Source organism: Trichechus manatus, unplaced genomic scaffold (assembly GCF_000243295.1).
Source record: "Trichechus manatus latirostris isolate Lorelei unplaced genomic scaffold, TriManLat1.0 scaffold00057, whole genome shotgun sequence".
In the NCBI taxonomy this organism is placed as follows: Eukaryota; Metazoa; Chordata; class Mammalia; order Sirenia; family Trichechidae; genus Trichechus; species Trichechus manatus.
Window position 1 is genome coordinate 1,246,741 of NW_004443993.1, and position 15,154 is coordinate 1,261,894.

A 15,154-nucleotide genomic window follows, 5' to 3' on the forward strand; every position below is an offset into this window, starting at 1 on the left:
TCGAAGCAGCTATTATACATATATTCAAAGCTACTGCAAACACGTTCAAAGAGCTAAAGGAAGCCAGGTTTAAGCACAATATATCAACAGTGAATCAACAAATACTGAATCTCAATAGAAGGACAGAAATTATAAATTTCCCAAATTTGAGGAAAAAAATAAAAAACTATCAGTTATGGATTGAATTGTGTCCCCCAAAAATATATGTTGTAAATCCTAACCCTATACCTGTGGATGTTACCCCATTTAGCAACAGGGTTTTCTTTGTGTTGCTGTTGTTGTTAGGTGCTGTTCAGTCGGTTCCGACCCATAGCAAACCTATGTACAACAGAAAGAAACACTGCCCGGTCCTGCACCATCCTCACAGTTGTTGCTAGACTTGAGCCCATCATTGCAGCCACTGTGTCAATCCATCTCATTGAGGGTCTTCCTCTCTTTTGCTGACCCTCTACTTTACCAAGCATGATGTCCTTCTCCAGGGACTGATCCCTCCTGGTAACATGTCCCAAGTACGTAAGACAAAGTCTTGCCATCCTCACTTCTAAGGAGCATTCTGGCTGTAATTCTAAGACAGACTGGTTCATTCTTCTATAAATCCATGGTATATTCAGTATTCTTCGCCAACACCATAATTCAAAGGCAGCAATACTTCTTTGGTCTTCCTTATTCATTGTCCAGTATTCCCATGCATATGAGGTGATTAAAAATACCATGGCTTGGGTCAGGCATACCTTAGTTCTCAAAGTAACATCTTTGCTTTTCAACACTTTAAAGAGGTCTTTTGCACCATATTTGCCCAATACAATACATCATTTAATTTCTTAACTGTTGCTTCAATGGGCATTTATTGTTGATCCAAGTAAAATGAAAACGTCAATATTTTCTGTGTTTATCACGATGTTGCTTATTGGTCCAGTTGGGAGGATTTTTGTTTTCTTTATGTTGAGGTGTGTAATCCATACTGAAGGCTGTGGTCTTTGATCTTCCTCAGTAAGTGCTTCAAGTCCTCTTCACTCTCAGCAAGCAAGGTTGTCTCATCTGTATTATCGGAGGTTGTTAATGAGTCTTCCTCCAATCCTGATGCTGCGTTCTTCTTCATATACTCCAGCTTCTCAGATTATTTGCTCAGCATACAGATAGAATAAGTATAGTGAAAGGATACAATCCTGACGCAGCACACCTTTCCTGATTTTAAACCACACAGTATCACCTTGTTCTATTCAAATGACTGCTTCTTGGTTTATATACAGGTTCCTCATAAGCACATTAAATGTTCTGGAATACCTGTTCTTTGCAATGTTATCCATAATTTGTTATGATCCACACAGTCAAATACCTTTGCATAGTCAATAAAACACAGGTAAACACGTTTCTGGTATTCTCTGCTTTCAGCCAAGGTCCACCTGACACTGGCAATGATATCTCTCGTTCCACATCCTCTTCTGAATCCAGCTCAAATTTCTGGCAGTTCCCTGTTGATGTACTGCAGCAACCACTTTTGAATGATCTTCAGCAAAGTTTTACCTGCCTGTGATATTAATGATACTGTTCAATAATTTCTGCATTCTGTTGGATCACCTGTCTTTGGAAAGGGCACAAATATGGATTTCTTCCAGTCGGTTGGCCATGTAGGTATCTTCCAAATTTCTTGGCAGAGACAAGTAAGCACCTCCAGCGCTGCGTCCATTTGTTGAAATATCTCAACTGGCATTCCATCAATTCCTAGAGCCTTGTTTTTTGCCAATGCCTTTAGTGCAGCTTGGACTTCTTCCTTCAGTATCATCTGTTCTTGATCATATGCTATCTCCTGAAATGGCTGAATATGAACCAATTCTTTTTGGTATAGTGACTCTGTGTATTCCTTCCATCTTCTTTTGATGCTTCCTGCGTCATTTAATATTTTCCCCATAGAATCCTTCAATATTGCAACTTGAGGCTTGAATTTTTTCTTCAGTTCTTTCAACCTGAGAAATGCCAAGCATGTTCTTCTCTTTTGGTTTTCTAACTCCAGGTCTTTGAAGATTTCATTATAATACTTTGTCTTCTCAAGCCACCCATTGAAATCTTCTGTTCAGCTCTTTCACTTCATCATTTCTTCCATTCACTTTAGCTGCTCTACGTTCAAGAGCAAGTTTCAGCATCTCTTCTGACGTCCATTTTGGTCTCTTTCTTTCCTGTCTTTTTAATGACCTCTTACTTTCTTCATGTGTGATGTTCTTGATGTCACTCCACAATTCCTCTGGTCTTCGGCCATTAGTGTGTCAAATCTATTCTTCAAATGGTCTCTAAACTCAGGTATGATATACTCAAGGTCGTATTTTGGCTCTTGTGGGCTTGTTCTAATTTTCTTCAGCTTCAACTTGAACTTGCATATGAGCAATTGACGGTCTGTTCTGCAGTCGGTCCCTGGCCTTGTTCTGACAGATGATATTGAGTTTCTCCATCATCTCTTTCCACAGATGTAAGTTAATAAGGCCATAATTACATCAGGGTGTATTTGAAGCCAATCGCTTTTGAGATATTAAAGGAACCGATAAGGAACAGAAGCAAGCAAGCACGAATAGGGAGAAGATAGATGCCACAAGGAACTCGCCAAAGAACGCCAAGAAGAATGCTAGAGGAGCTGAGACACAGATTGTCCCCCAGAGAGAATCTTCCCCAGGGCTGGCTCCCTGAATTCCAGTATCTAGCCTCCTAAAGTGTGAGAAAATAAGTTTCTGTTTATTAAAGTCATCCATTTGTGGTCTTTCTGTTACAGCACCACTAAAAAACTAATATACTACCCATCCGGGAAGCTGAACCAGGAAGAATAAATGCAAATAAACAAAAACAGCACGGAGAATAAATACAAAGAGACAGTTAACAAACTTGAAAGCCAAAGCTAAAGAGAATATCTTGAAAACAGAAAGAGAAAGAGTCATCATGTACAGAGGAGCTAACTTCTCATCTGAAACAAAAGAGGCCAGAAGACAGCAGAATGACATATTGAAAATGCTGAAAAGATAGACGGGGAAAAAAACCGTCAACCAAGATACTATGTCCACGTAAACTAACCTTCAAAAATGAAGGCTAAATAAATACATCCCAGAAAAAGAGAATTTGATGCTAGCAGAAAAAGTAAAAAACCCTCAACAAAATACTAGCAAATCAAATCAACAGCATATTAACAGGATTATACACTATAACCAAGTGAGATTTATTCCAAGAATGCAAGGATTATTCAACACTACAAAATAAATCAATGTAATACACCACATCAAAAGAACAAAGGAAAAGAACCACATGATCATCACAATCAATGCATAAAAGGCACCTAGCACAATCCAACACCCTTTCATGATAAAAACATTCAAAAAACTAAAAAATTGAAGGGAAATTCTTCAATATGATAAAGGGTATTTACAAAAAACCCACAGCTAACATCATACTGAACGGAAAAAGATTGAGAGCTTTCTCCATAAGTTCAGGAACAAGACAAGGATGCTTGCTTTCACCACTGCTATTCAATATTTTACTGGAAGTCCTTGTTGTTGTTACGTGCCGTCGAGCCGGTTCCAACTCATAGCGACCCTATGAACAACAAATGAAACACTGCCCAGTCCTACGCCAAGCTTACAATCGTTGTTATGCTTGAGCCCACTGCTGCAACCACTGTGTCAATCCATCTCATTGAAGGTCTTCCTCTCTGTCACTGACCCTGTATTTTATCAAGCATGACGTCCTTCTCCAGGGACTGATCTTCCTGACAACATGTCTAAAGTATGTAAGACGTAGTCTCGCCATCCTTGCTTCTAAGGAGCATTCTGGTTGTACTTCTTCCAAGACAGATTTGTTGGTTCTTTTGGCCGTCCATGATATATTCAATATTCTTCGCCAACACCACAATTCAAAGGGGTCAATACTTCTTCGGTATTCCTCATTCATTGTCCAGCTTTCGCACGCGTATGATGTGACTGAAAACACCATGGCTTGGGTCAGGCGCACCTTAGTCCTCAAGGTGACATCTTTGCTTTTCAACACTTTGAAGAGGTCTTTTGCAGCAGACTTGCCCAATGCAATGCGTCTTTCGTTCCTGACTGCTGCTTCCATGGGTGTTGATTGTGGATCCAAGTAAAATGAAATCCTTGACAACTTCAATCTTTTCTCCATTTATCATGATGTTGCTTGTTGGTCCAGTTGTGAGGATTTTTGTTTTCTTTATGTTGAGGTGTAATCCATACTGAAGGCTGTGGTCTTTGATCTTCCTCAGTAAGTGCTTCAAGTCCTCTTCACTTTCAGCAAGCAAGGCTGTGTCATCTGCACTATGTAGGTTGTTAATGAGTCTTCCTCCAATCCTGATGCCCCGTTCTTCTTCATATAGTCCAGCTTCTCAGATTATTTGCTCAGCATACAGACTGAATATGGTGAAATGATACAACCCTGACACACACCCTTCCTGACTTTAAACCACAAAGTATCCCCTTGTTCTGTCCGAACAACTGCCTCTTGATTTATGTACAGGTTCCTCATGAGCACAATTAAGTGTTCTGGAGTTCCCATTCTTCACAATGTCATCCATAATTTGTTATGAAGTCCTAGCCAGAGAAATTAGGCATGAAAAAGAAATAAAAAGTATCCAAATGAGGAAAAAAGAAGCAAAACTATCTCTATTTGCAGATGATGTAATCCTCTATACAGAAAATTCCGAAGAATCCAGAAAGGTACTAGAGCTAATAAATGAATTCAGCAAAGCTGCAAGGTCAACACACAAAAATTAGTTGAGTCTCTGTACACCAGCAATGAGCAAGCTGAAAAGGAAATTAAGAAAACAACTCCATTTACAACAGTGCCTAAAAGAATAAAATACCTAGGAATAAGTTTAATCAGGGATGTGGAAGACTTGTACACTGAAACTATAAACCATTGCTGAAATTAAAGAAGACCTAAATAAATGGAAGAACATTCCAAGTTCATGGATTGGAAGACTTAATACTGTTAGGATATCAATACTATGTAAAGCAATCTATAGATTCACTGCAAGCCCTATCAAAATTCCAACAGCCTTCTTTGCAGAAATAGAAAAGTCAATCCTCAAATTCATACAGAATTCCAAGGTGCCCTGAAAATCCAAAGCAATCTTGCAAAACAAGAATAGGAGGTCCCACACTTCCTGATTTCAAAACATACTATAAAGCTACAGTAATCAAAACAGTCTCGTACTGGCAAATCAACAATCGGAATAGAACTGAGAGTTGAGAAATGAACCTGTACATCTATGTTCAACTGATTTTCAACAAGGGTGCCAAGTCCATTCAATGGGGAAAGAACAGTCTCTTCAACAAACGGTGCTGGGACAACTGAATCTCCACGTGCAAAAGGATGAAGTTGGGCCCCTACATTGCACCATATACGAAAATTAACTCAAAATGGATCAATGACCTAATGTAAGAATTAAAACCATAAAACTCTTGGAGGCAAACAAAGGGATAATGATTTGGGACCTAGTTTTCAACAATGGGTTTTTAGATATGGCATGAGCAACAAAAGAAAAAAATGAAACTTCACTGAAATTAAAAATTTTTGTGCATCAAAGAACTTTATCGATAAAGTGAAGAGATAACCTACATAATGGGAGAAAATATTTAAGAACCATACGTTAAATGAGGGTTTAATATGTAAAATACATGAAGAACTCCTACAGCTCAACAACAAAAAACAAACAACCTAATCAAAAAATGGGCAAAGGACTTGAATAGGTATTTCACTAAAGAAGATATACATACAAATGGCCAATAAGCACCTGAATAGATGATTAACATTATAGGTCATTAGGAAAATCCAAGTCAAAACCACAATGAGATACTACTTCACCGCCCCAGGAAGGCTATAATCAGGAAAATGAGAAATAAGTGTTGGCTAGGATGTGGAGAAATTGGAACCCTGGTACATTGCTGGTGGGATAGTAAAATGTTGCAGCTGCTGTAGAAAACAGTTCGGTAGTTTCTCAAAGAGTCAAACATAGAATTACCATATGATCCAGCAATTCCACTCCTATATATATACCCAAAAGACTTGAAAGCAAGGACTCAAACAGGTACTTGTACACCAGTGTTCATTGCAGCACTATTCACAATAGCCAAAGGTGGAAACAACCCAAGTGTCCATCAACAGATGAACAGAAAAACAAAATGGATATAGCCCTACAATAAAATATTATTCAGCCATAAAGAGAAATGAAGTTCTGATACATGCTCCAACAATGGATGAACCTGCAAACATTATATTGAGTGAAATAAGTCAGACACAAAAGGACAAATATTGCATGATCTCACTTGTATAAAATATCCAGAATAGGCAAATGTATAGAGATCAAAGTTTATTAGTGTTTACCAGTGTGGGTGAAGGGGGGAAATTGGGAATTATTAAGGTGTACTGAGTTTCTGTTAAGAAAGATGAAAAAAAATTGGAAATGGATAGTGGTGATAGTTGCACAACATGGTGATGCAATTAATATCACTGAGTTGTATACATAAAAATGGTTGAAACGGCAAACGTTTTACTATATATATTTGACAACAATAAAAAATTTTTAATTAAAAAAAGTCAGTAAAGGAGGAACAAGGAACGACAACAACAATCAGAAGACATATTTAAAAAAACAGCAAAATGGCAAATGCAAACCTAACCATATCACTAATTACACTAACTGGAAACAGTCCAAGAAACTCAATCAAAAGGCAGGCACTGTCATACTAGATAAAAAAACAAGACCCAGCTGTCTTAGATTCAAAGAAACAAACAGGCTGAAAGTAGAAGATTGGAAAAAGATATACCATGCAAACAGTAACCATTAGAGAGCTGGAATGGCTACACTAGTATCAGACAAAATTGATGCTAAAAAAAGAAATATTACTAGAGACAAAAGAGACATTTAATACTTATAAAAAGTTAAACACAACATGAAGACACAACAATTTTAAGTGTGTGCACATCTATCAACAGACCATCAAATTACATGAAGCAAAAACTGACCAAATTTGAAGGGGAAATAGACAATTCAACAAGAACAGTTGGAAATTTTACCTTACTCTTAGTGGTGGATAGAACTAGACAGAAATCAAAGATATAGGTAACCTGAAAAACACTATCAACCAACTCAACTACCGTATATAGAACACTTCACCCAAAGACAGCAAAATACACATTCTTTTCAAGTGCACATGGAGCAGTCTCCAGAGTGCTAAGCCATAAAAGGAATCTCAATAAATTTAAAAGATTAAAATCATACAAAGTATTTTCTCAAACCACAAGAGAATTAAACTAGAAATTAACAACAGAAAAAAATCTGAGAAATCCTCAAATGTTTAAAACTAAACAACATAAGTATAAATAACCTATGGGACAAAAAAGAAATAACAAGTCAAATTAGAAAATATTTTGAATGGAATGAAAACAAAAACATCCAAAAATCAACAGGATGCAGCTTGAGTAGTGCTTAGTGAGAAATTTATAGCTTTAAACATCTGCATCAGAAAAGAAGAAAGGTCTCAAATCAATAATCTAAATATAGACTGAACAAGAAAAAAATGAAAGACCAAGTACTAAATTACCAAAATCAGCAATTAAAGAGACATCACTACCAACCCTATGGAAATTAAAAAGATGAAAGGGACCACTTATAAACAACTTTATGCCAACAATTCAGATAACTGAGATGAAATGGAAAAACGTCTCGAAAGACACAAATTACCAAAACTGACTCAAGAAGAAACAGAAAGCCTGAATAGACCTATTAACTAGTAATTGAATTAGTAACTAAAACTCCTTCTACAAAGAAACGATCAAGCCCAAACAGTTTTACTGGTGAATTCTATCAAAGATTTAAAAAATAATACCAATATTTCCAAAAAATAGAGGAGGGAACATTTCCCAACCTATTCTATGAGGCCAGTATTAACCTAATGCCATAGCCAGATAAAGACTTCACACAAAAAATAAATCTATAGATCAATATTCCTTATGAATACAGACCCAAAAAATGCTCAGTAAAATACTAACACAGCAAAATATTAAAAAAAAAAAAAGACTATACATCATGACAAAGTAGGATTTATTCCAGGAACACAAGGTTTTTTTAACATCCAAAAATTAATTAATATAACAAAACATTAATACCAAAAAAAAAACAAACCTATTGCTGTCAAGTCATAATCATCTTAATAGACACAAAACAAGTATTAGATAAAATCTAGCCCCATTCATGATAAAAATTCTCAACAATCTAGAAATAGACCAGAATTTACTCAACCTGATAAAGAACATCTACAAAAAACCTATAGCTAACATCAAACAATGGTGACAGACTACATGCATTACCCCTGAGATCATGTACAAGGCAAGGATGTCTGCCCTCACATCTTCTATTCAACATCATACTGAAGAATCTAGCCAGTAAATAAGGCAAAAATAAGAAATTAAAGGCATACAGATAGAAAACAAAGATGCAAAACTGTCTTTAATCACAGATGACACAATCTTGTATGTGGAAAATCCCAAAAATCTACAAAATAAAATCTGTCAGAACTAATAAATAAGTTTAACAAGTTTATAGGATATAAGATCAAAATATGAAAATCAATTGTATGTCTATGTAATAGCAAAAAACAATCAAAAATGAAATTAACAATTCTATTCATAATAGCATCAAAAAGAATAAAATGTTTAAAAATAAATTTAACGAAGTACAAAAACTGTACACTGAAAACTACAAAACATTGTTCGAAAAATTAAAGATGATCTTAAAAAAATGACGACATTTCATGTCCACAGAATTGGAAGATACAGTATCTTTAAGGTGGCAACTCTCCTCAGACTGATCTATAGATTCAATGCAATCCCAATGAGAATTCCAGCAAGCCTTCTTGTAGTAAACGGTAAGCTGACGCTAAAATTTAGATAGAAATGAAAGGATCTACAAAAGTCAATCTAATTTTGAAAAAGAACAACAAAGTTGGAGGACTAATAACTAACCAACTTCAAAACTTATTATAAAATAAACCCTTCATTAATGTCCAAACGATTTTCCACAAAGGTGCCAAGTCTATTCAACAGGAAAATAATAATACTTTCATCAAACAGTGCTGGGTAAATTGGATATCCATGGGCAAAACACTAAACTTAGACATCCACCTTAGACCATACATAAAAATCAACTCAACATGGATCGTAGTCCTAAGTACAAGGTCTTAAACTATAAAACTTATAGAAGAAAATAGGAAAAAAATCTTTGTGATCTTGGGTTAAGTAAAAAGTTCTTATAACACTAAAAGTAAAATCCATAAAAGAAAAAATTGATAATTGCACATAATCAAAATTAAAAATTTTTATACTTGAAAAGACACCATTAAAAGAATAAGATATTTGCAAATTATACCTCTGATCAGGTTCGCGTATATAGAACATATAACGAACTCTTACAATTCAATAAGATGACAAACAACCCAATTAAAAAATGGGCAAAAGATGTGAATAGATTTTCACCAAATAAGATATACAAATGGTATATAAGCATATGAAAAGACGCTCAACGTCATTAGTTACTAGGAAAATGCAAATTAAAATCACAATGAGATACAACTACACGTCCACTAGAACGGCTAAACTCAAAAGGACAGACAATATCAAGCGTTGGTGGGGATGTGGAGAAAACTGGAACCCATGAAATGGGACAGCCACTTTGGAAAACAGTTTGGCAGGTTTTTGTAAAGTTAAACATAAACTTACCACACGACCTAACAATTCCACTCCTAGGTATCTACCCAAGAGAAATGAAAACACATGTCCACACAAAGACAGGTACCCAAATGTTCACAGCAACATTATTCATAATTGCCAAAAAATAGAAACAACACAAATGTCCATCAACTGGTGAATGGATAAACAAAATCTACTATAACCATACAATGGAATACAACTCAGCAATAAAAAAGAACAAATTCTTGTGAGTAGTGTCTGGGGCCTTAAAAGCCTGTGAGCGGCCATCTAAGATACTCCACTGGTTTCATCCCTTCGGGAGCAAGGGAGAATGAAGAGAACAGGATGCAAGGAAAAGATTAGTTCGAAGGACTAAGGAGTAGGGTGTCTCTGGACACTTGGTAGAGCTAGGTTTCCCAACCCATGGAGCTAGAGCTGAGCACCTTCAGGCCAAGGGCTTAGTGGCAGAGTGGGGTACCTCTGGGCACTTACTGGTAGAACTAAAAGAGCTTTATACAACACTTGCCCAAGCAGGACAGAAGCTGAGGGCCAGAGAGAGAGGCATGCCTGTGGGCATGACTGGGAAGAGTTGTTCTGATGGAAGAATTGTATCCTGAGTGTTCCTGAACCTGAATTATAACCTGTTACTTCCCTAATAAACCCCATAATCATAAGTAAAAAAAACCAACAAATTCTTGATACACACGACACCACGGATGAACCTCAAAAATATTATGCTAAGTGAAAGAAGACACAAAAGACTACACGTTGTATGGCTCCACTTGCATGAAATGTCTAGAAAAGGCAACTCTATAGAAACAGAAAGCAGATCAGTGGTTTCCTGGGCCGGAGAAGAGAGTGGGAATTAACTATATTTAGGCAGGAGGGACCTTTTGGAGTAATGGAACTGTTCTAAAGCTGGTATGTGGTGATAATTGCACAAATCTAGAAATACACTAAAAATCATCAAATCATACACTTAATGGGTGCACTTTATGGTATGTAAATTATACCTCAATAATACTGTTAGAGAGTTACAACAAAATGGTACTGACCTAGGAATCCCTAGGTTATAAAAGAAACTGAGCAGGTGGCCCTCAAGACTCAAGTAGATATAAAAACTGAATATATCGTTATATTTTTAAAATATCAGAAGTCAATGGGAAAGAGATGGATTAAATGGTGTGGAAACTGGCTTAGTAATCAGAAGAGGAAAAAAGTTACTCATAATCTACTCCAAATAAATCCCAGGTGATCTGAGGAGGGCCATGCAAAAACTAAGGAAGGGTCGAAAGTAGGGAAACCAAGAAGAAGATAAGAGGCAAACACTAAGTTGATTACAGCTAAAGGTAAAGAGTGCTTAAAAACTCACAGTTAAAAACCACTCACAACTCATCAGAAATGGGTAAATAAAGCTGACCATTCACAGAAGAAATCTAAGTGGTCAGTGACACCTGAAAAAATGCTCAACCTTAAGAGCAATCAAAGAAATGCACATTAAAATCTCCTTTTATAAAACTTGTAGAGGTGGCAAAGCCTTTTAAGAACAATACTCAATAACACCCATCTGTGGTGAGCGAGATTTCACACAGATAAAGGGCGGGTGAGGGAGAATTCCCTTCTGGAGGTTAACTGGGCAAACACATACCATGCCTTCAGAAACTCCAACCCTGGGCACCCCTCTAAGTTCCCCTTCCCAAGGGAGCGACCAGGATGGAGGCAGGAACAAGGGTCTGCATCAGAGCTTCATGAACCAGTGAAAAGCTAGAAGGAACCTTAATGTAGGCACAATTAAATGATTTAGAGAACACACAAATAAATGCAGTCAATTCATCCATTTCCAAAGAATGTATTATAATGGGCAAGCATGTACATGATCTAATGTGAGTTTAAAAAAATTTAATTATTTGGGGAGGCTTACTGAACATTTGAAATGGGGCTAGTCCAACTGAAGAATGGAAATTTTATTTAACTTGACTAATTTAAAATTTAAATAGTCATGCGTAGCTAGAGGCTACGGTATTGGACAGTACAGCTCTGAGTAGCAACTTTCAGGCAGGACGGGGCCTCGGCTGCCCCCTGCCCTATACGATGCCCACCGATCAGGTGAGGGTCAACGCTCAGAGGTGATAGTCACTGCTACAGAGCACTGAGGGCCTTACCTCATCCTCCTCTTCTGAGCCACTTTCTTCACTATCAGATCTTGGAGCTACTTCATACCTAGAAAAATATTAGCGCTTTAATATAAATCTCCCCAGACCTAGCATGGTTCACTTTCCATAGTCAATGGCCTGGTATCCAAGAGCAAGCAAAGCACTCCTGGCTGCCAACTCCCCTGGAATGAGACCAAACTTCAACTCAAAATCCCAGCTGCATCTGGAACGTGAGACCCCACTCACCCTGGGTTCATCTCGAGCCAGGCCTCCAGCTGCCCTGCTTTGGGGGCATCTGTGCCTGTGAGGATCTTCCCGCTCTCCACATGGATCACTTTCACTGGGAGGTCGCTCATCTGGCTGGTCTCATCCAGAGGCTGAAAAAGATTCACACACGTGACTTGAGGTTCCATGTTCTCCATACCTCATGTATCCAGAAAAGAACAAGGTGAACCAGAGTCAACCTGTGAAGAGCCTTCCCAACTCCATGCCCAGAAAATGGCACACAAACAATCACAGTGGCTGTGAAAATGGTTTCATTGTATACTTATAATTCAGTAAGGGAGCCCTGGTGGCACAGTGGTTAAGTGCTCGGCTGCTAACTGAAAGGTCGGCGGTTTGAACCCACCAGCCACTCAGCGAGAAAAGGATGTGGCACTCTGTTTCCGTAAAGATTTACACAGCCTTGGAAACACTACAGGGCAGTTCTACTCTGTCCTATAGGGTCACTATGAGTCAGAATCAACTGGATGGCAATACGTAATAATTCTGTAAAAATATGTAATCCATTTATCTTAAATGTATGACAGCTATTTCTTTGAGTTAATTTAATTAACACATACGTTTTAATTTTTAGTTAAAACTGAAGAGTACACAGTGTGCACCCTCCCAGACTCCTACCCTCCAGCCTGACCATTTCTCTCATCACAGGTGCCTGCTGTTACCAGGCTCCTGGCATAAGAAACAAGGATTTAGGTGTTTCTCCCCTTTCACACAAATGACCATGCTGTTCACAGTCCTCTGGCCCTCGATTCCGCCCACGAATCCTGTATTTGTAAACCAGCAACAGCCCTAATTCTTTTCTGTGAAACAACCGCATGGAATATTTGAAAAGATAAAACAATTAACTTCCTCTTGGCAACAAACATGGAATTCCTCATTTTGAGATTCCAACTTTGGGAGAACATTCTCCCCCTTGCTGATGACTTCAAATTTCCTAGAGAAAACCTTCAGGATGAGAATAAAGCCCTTTATGGAAACGTTAGTTTACATCTTCCAGGAACTTATACCTCCCTCTCTCTCCCTCCCTCCAAAATACTGCACTCACTGTCCACACGGCCTGCCCACATGGAGGGATATTAGTCTCCTTGAATGTAAAAACCTCACCTTGCGAGTGGCCCGCCATGGAAGGCGACAGTGACCCCTGCCTCTTGGATCAGTTTTGCAGATGGCCTCAATCAGTGACTTTAACCCCACATGCTCCCTGGGATCCCCTGGGAGAACGGTTAAAGATGCTGAGGCTACACCCTCCCCCCACCCCAATTCTGATTTAACTGCTCTAGGGTGAGGCCTGGGCATCCCTACTTTTCTAAAAACTCCCCAAGAGACTGAAATGTGCAGCCAAGGTTGAAAACCACTGGCTGAGACCAAGTAAAATCTATAACCATCACCAAGTGATGCTTGCCATCACTAAACAGGAAAAGCAGCCGCAGCAATTACCCAGTGGAATTCCCTGAACCCCACTTTCCCGCTATATCACCTGAGCCCTTCAAATGGCCTTAAGACGGCTTGTACAATAGTAAGATTCCAACATGCATTCTTCCAAAAAATTTTCAGCATAGCATTTTTAATAAAATCACTTGAAATAAACATGTACTTGAGTTCATCACTATAGTCATCCACTTCCAGGAACTGGGCCTGTAGGACTAAGTGTGCATAAACACAAAATGTACAAGGATGCTCACTACAACACGGTGTGCAACGGGGAAAAGCAAACAACGGAACTGCCCATCAGCTGTGGTGCATCAGAGCTGCTCCTGCAGTATTCTCTGTGACAGCTAAAAGTTAGAAGCCACCTAAACAGCTATTGGTTTGAACGATGAAATCAAGTCTAATAAGACAGTAAAATGCAAACAGAAATATATGACTTGATATGGGAAACTGTCCAAAATGGTCTGCTAAGTGAAAAAATCCTAGCTATGTCTAGGTTGACCCAAATGATTCCAAAACAAAACAAAGAGGATGTGTGGATAAAGATTTCTGATGGGGAAAACGACAAATAAATATTGCACAACCTCACTCATATAAAAAGACAAGAAAAGGCAAAAGTACAGAGACCAAAGTTTATTAGTGGTTACCAGGGGTGGGAGAGAAGCAGGGGGGCGGTGAACAGTGACGGAAAAATCACATTTTTTAAGGGTAGGGTTGCACAGCTGATTATTGCTAATTGCTGTAAGTTGTACACCTGTAAAAAGTTGAACCAGCAAAAACAAACAAACAACAACAAAAATAAAATCTATCTATATGGGATCAAAATGACAACAGCAACCTGGAAGTTGAGATAGGAAGCTTAGAGGGCAGTGAGTTTATGTTAATGGGGGAGGAACAACTCAGAAAAGGAGGGTGAGAATGGTTGCACAACTCAAAGAATGTAATCAATGTCACTGAATTGTATATGTAGAAATTGTTAGCTGATGTATGTTCTGCTGTGTATATTCTCAACAACAAAAATAAATTATAAAATTTTAAAAAAAGTTTTCTAAAAGGGTACAGAGAAAACATAAACCAAAGTCAATGTGTGCCCACAGGAAAGCAGGCACAATGGGGGTTTTTACTTTTATCTTCATTAAAATTTTTTCTATAGAAAGTATTACATATATGATCTAAATAAGCATCTCTGTCATACGGCGACACAAGAAAGAACAAGGTAACTGCGTATGAGCTAACTTGGAAAGATGTCTGCAATATAATGCTAGCTGGGAAAAAGACAATGTTCAATGGCACACGCAGACAAAAGGTCCCAGCGCAAACACCCCCACAGTTAATTCTGGGAAGGGGGACTGAGAAGGAGCCAGGGAACTGCGTAAAGGAAAATGCATATTTTATACATCTTACTTGGTATCCATTTCTTTCATGTGAGTGTATTAAGTGAGAATGGCTGCCTTCAGGAATGGAGCACAGGGACAGTGATCCCTCTCTGTGTCACTCTGCACATGAGTCAGAATCAACTGTTTTGTTTTTAATGGGTTAGCAATTCTAAATCTACTTTC

The 15,154-nt window shown here is 38.1% G+C and overlaps 1 protein-coding gene across 4 annotated transcripts in view; it reads right to left on the reverse strand.

Annotated features, from left to right (window-relative positions):
* Nucleotides 1-15,154, reverse strand: part of SMARCA4 (SWI/SNF related, matrix associated, actin dependent regulator of chromatin, subfamily a, member 4) — an 88,145-nt gene that overhangs the window by 57,154 nt on the left and 15,837 nt on the right. For all 4 annotated transcript variants that reach the window (XM_012556130.2, XM_004378330.2, XM_004378329.2 and 1 more), the window contains exons 11-12: nt 12,132-12,262; nt 11,895-11,952 (exon numbers count right to left, since the gene is read on the reverse strand). In XM_012556130.2, the coding sequence (XP_012411584.1) occupies nt 11,895-11,952; nt 12,132-12,262 (189 nt within the window). The remainder of the gene's footprint in view (nt 1-11,894; nt 11,953-12,131; nt 12,263-15,154) is intronic.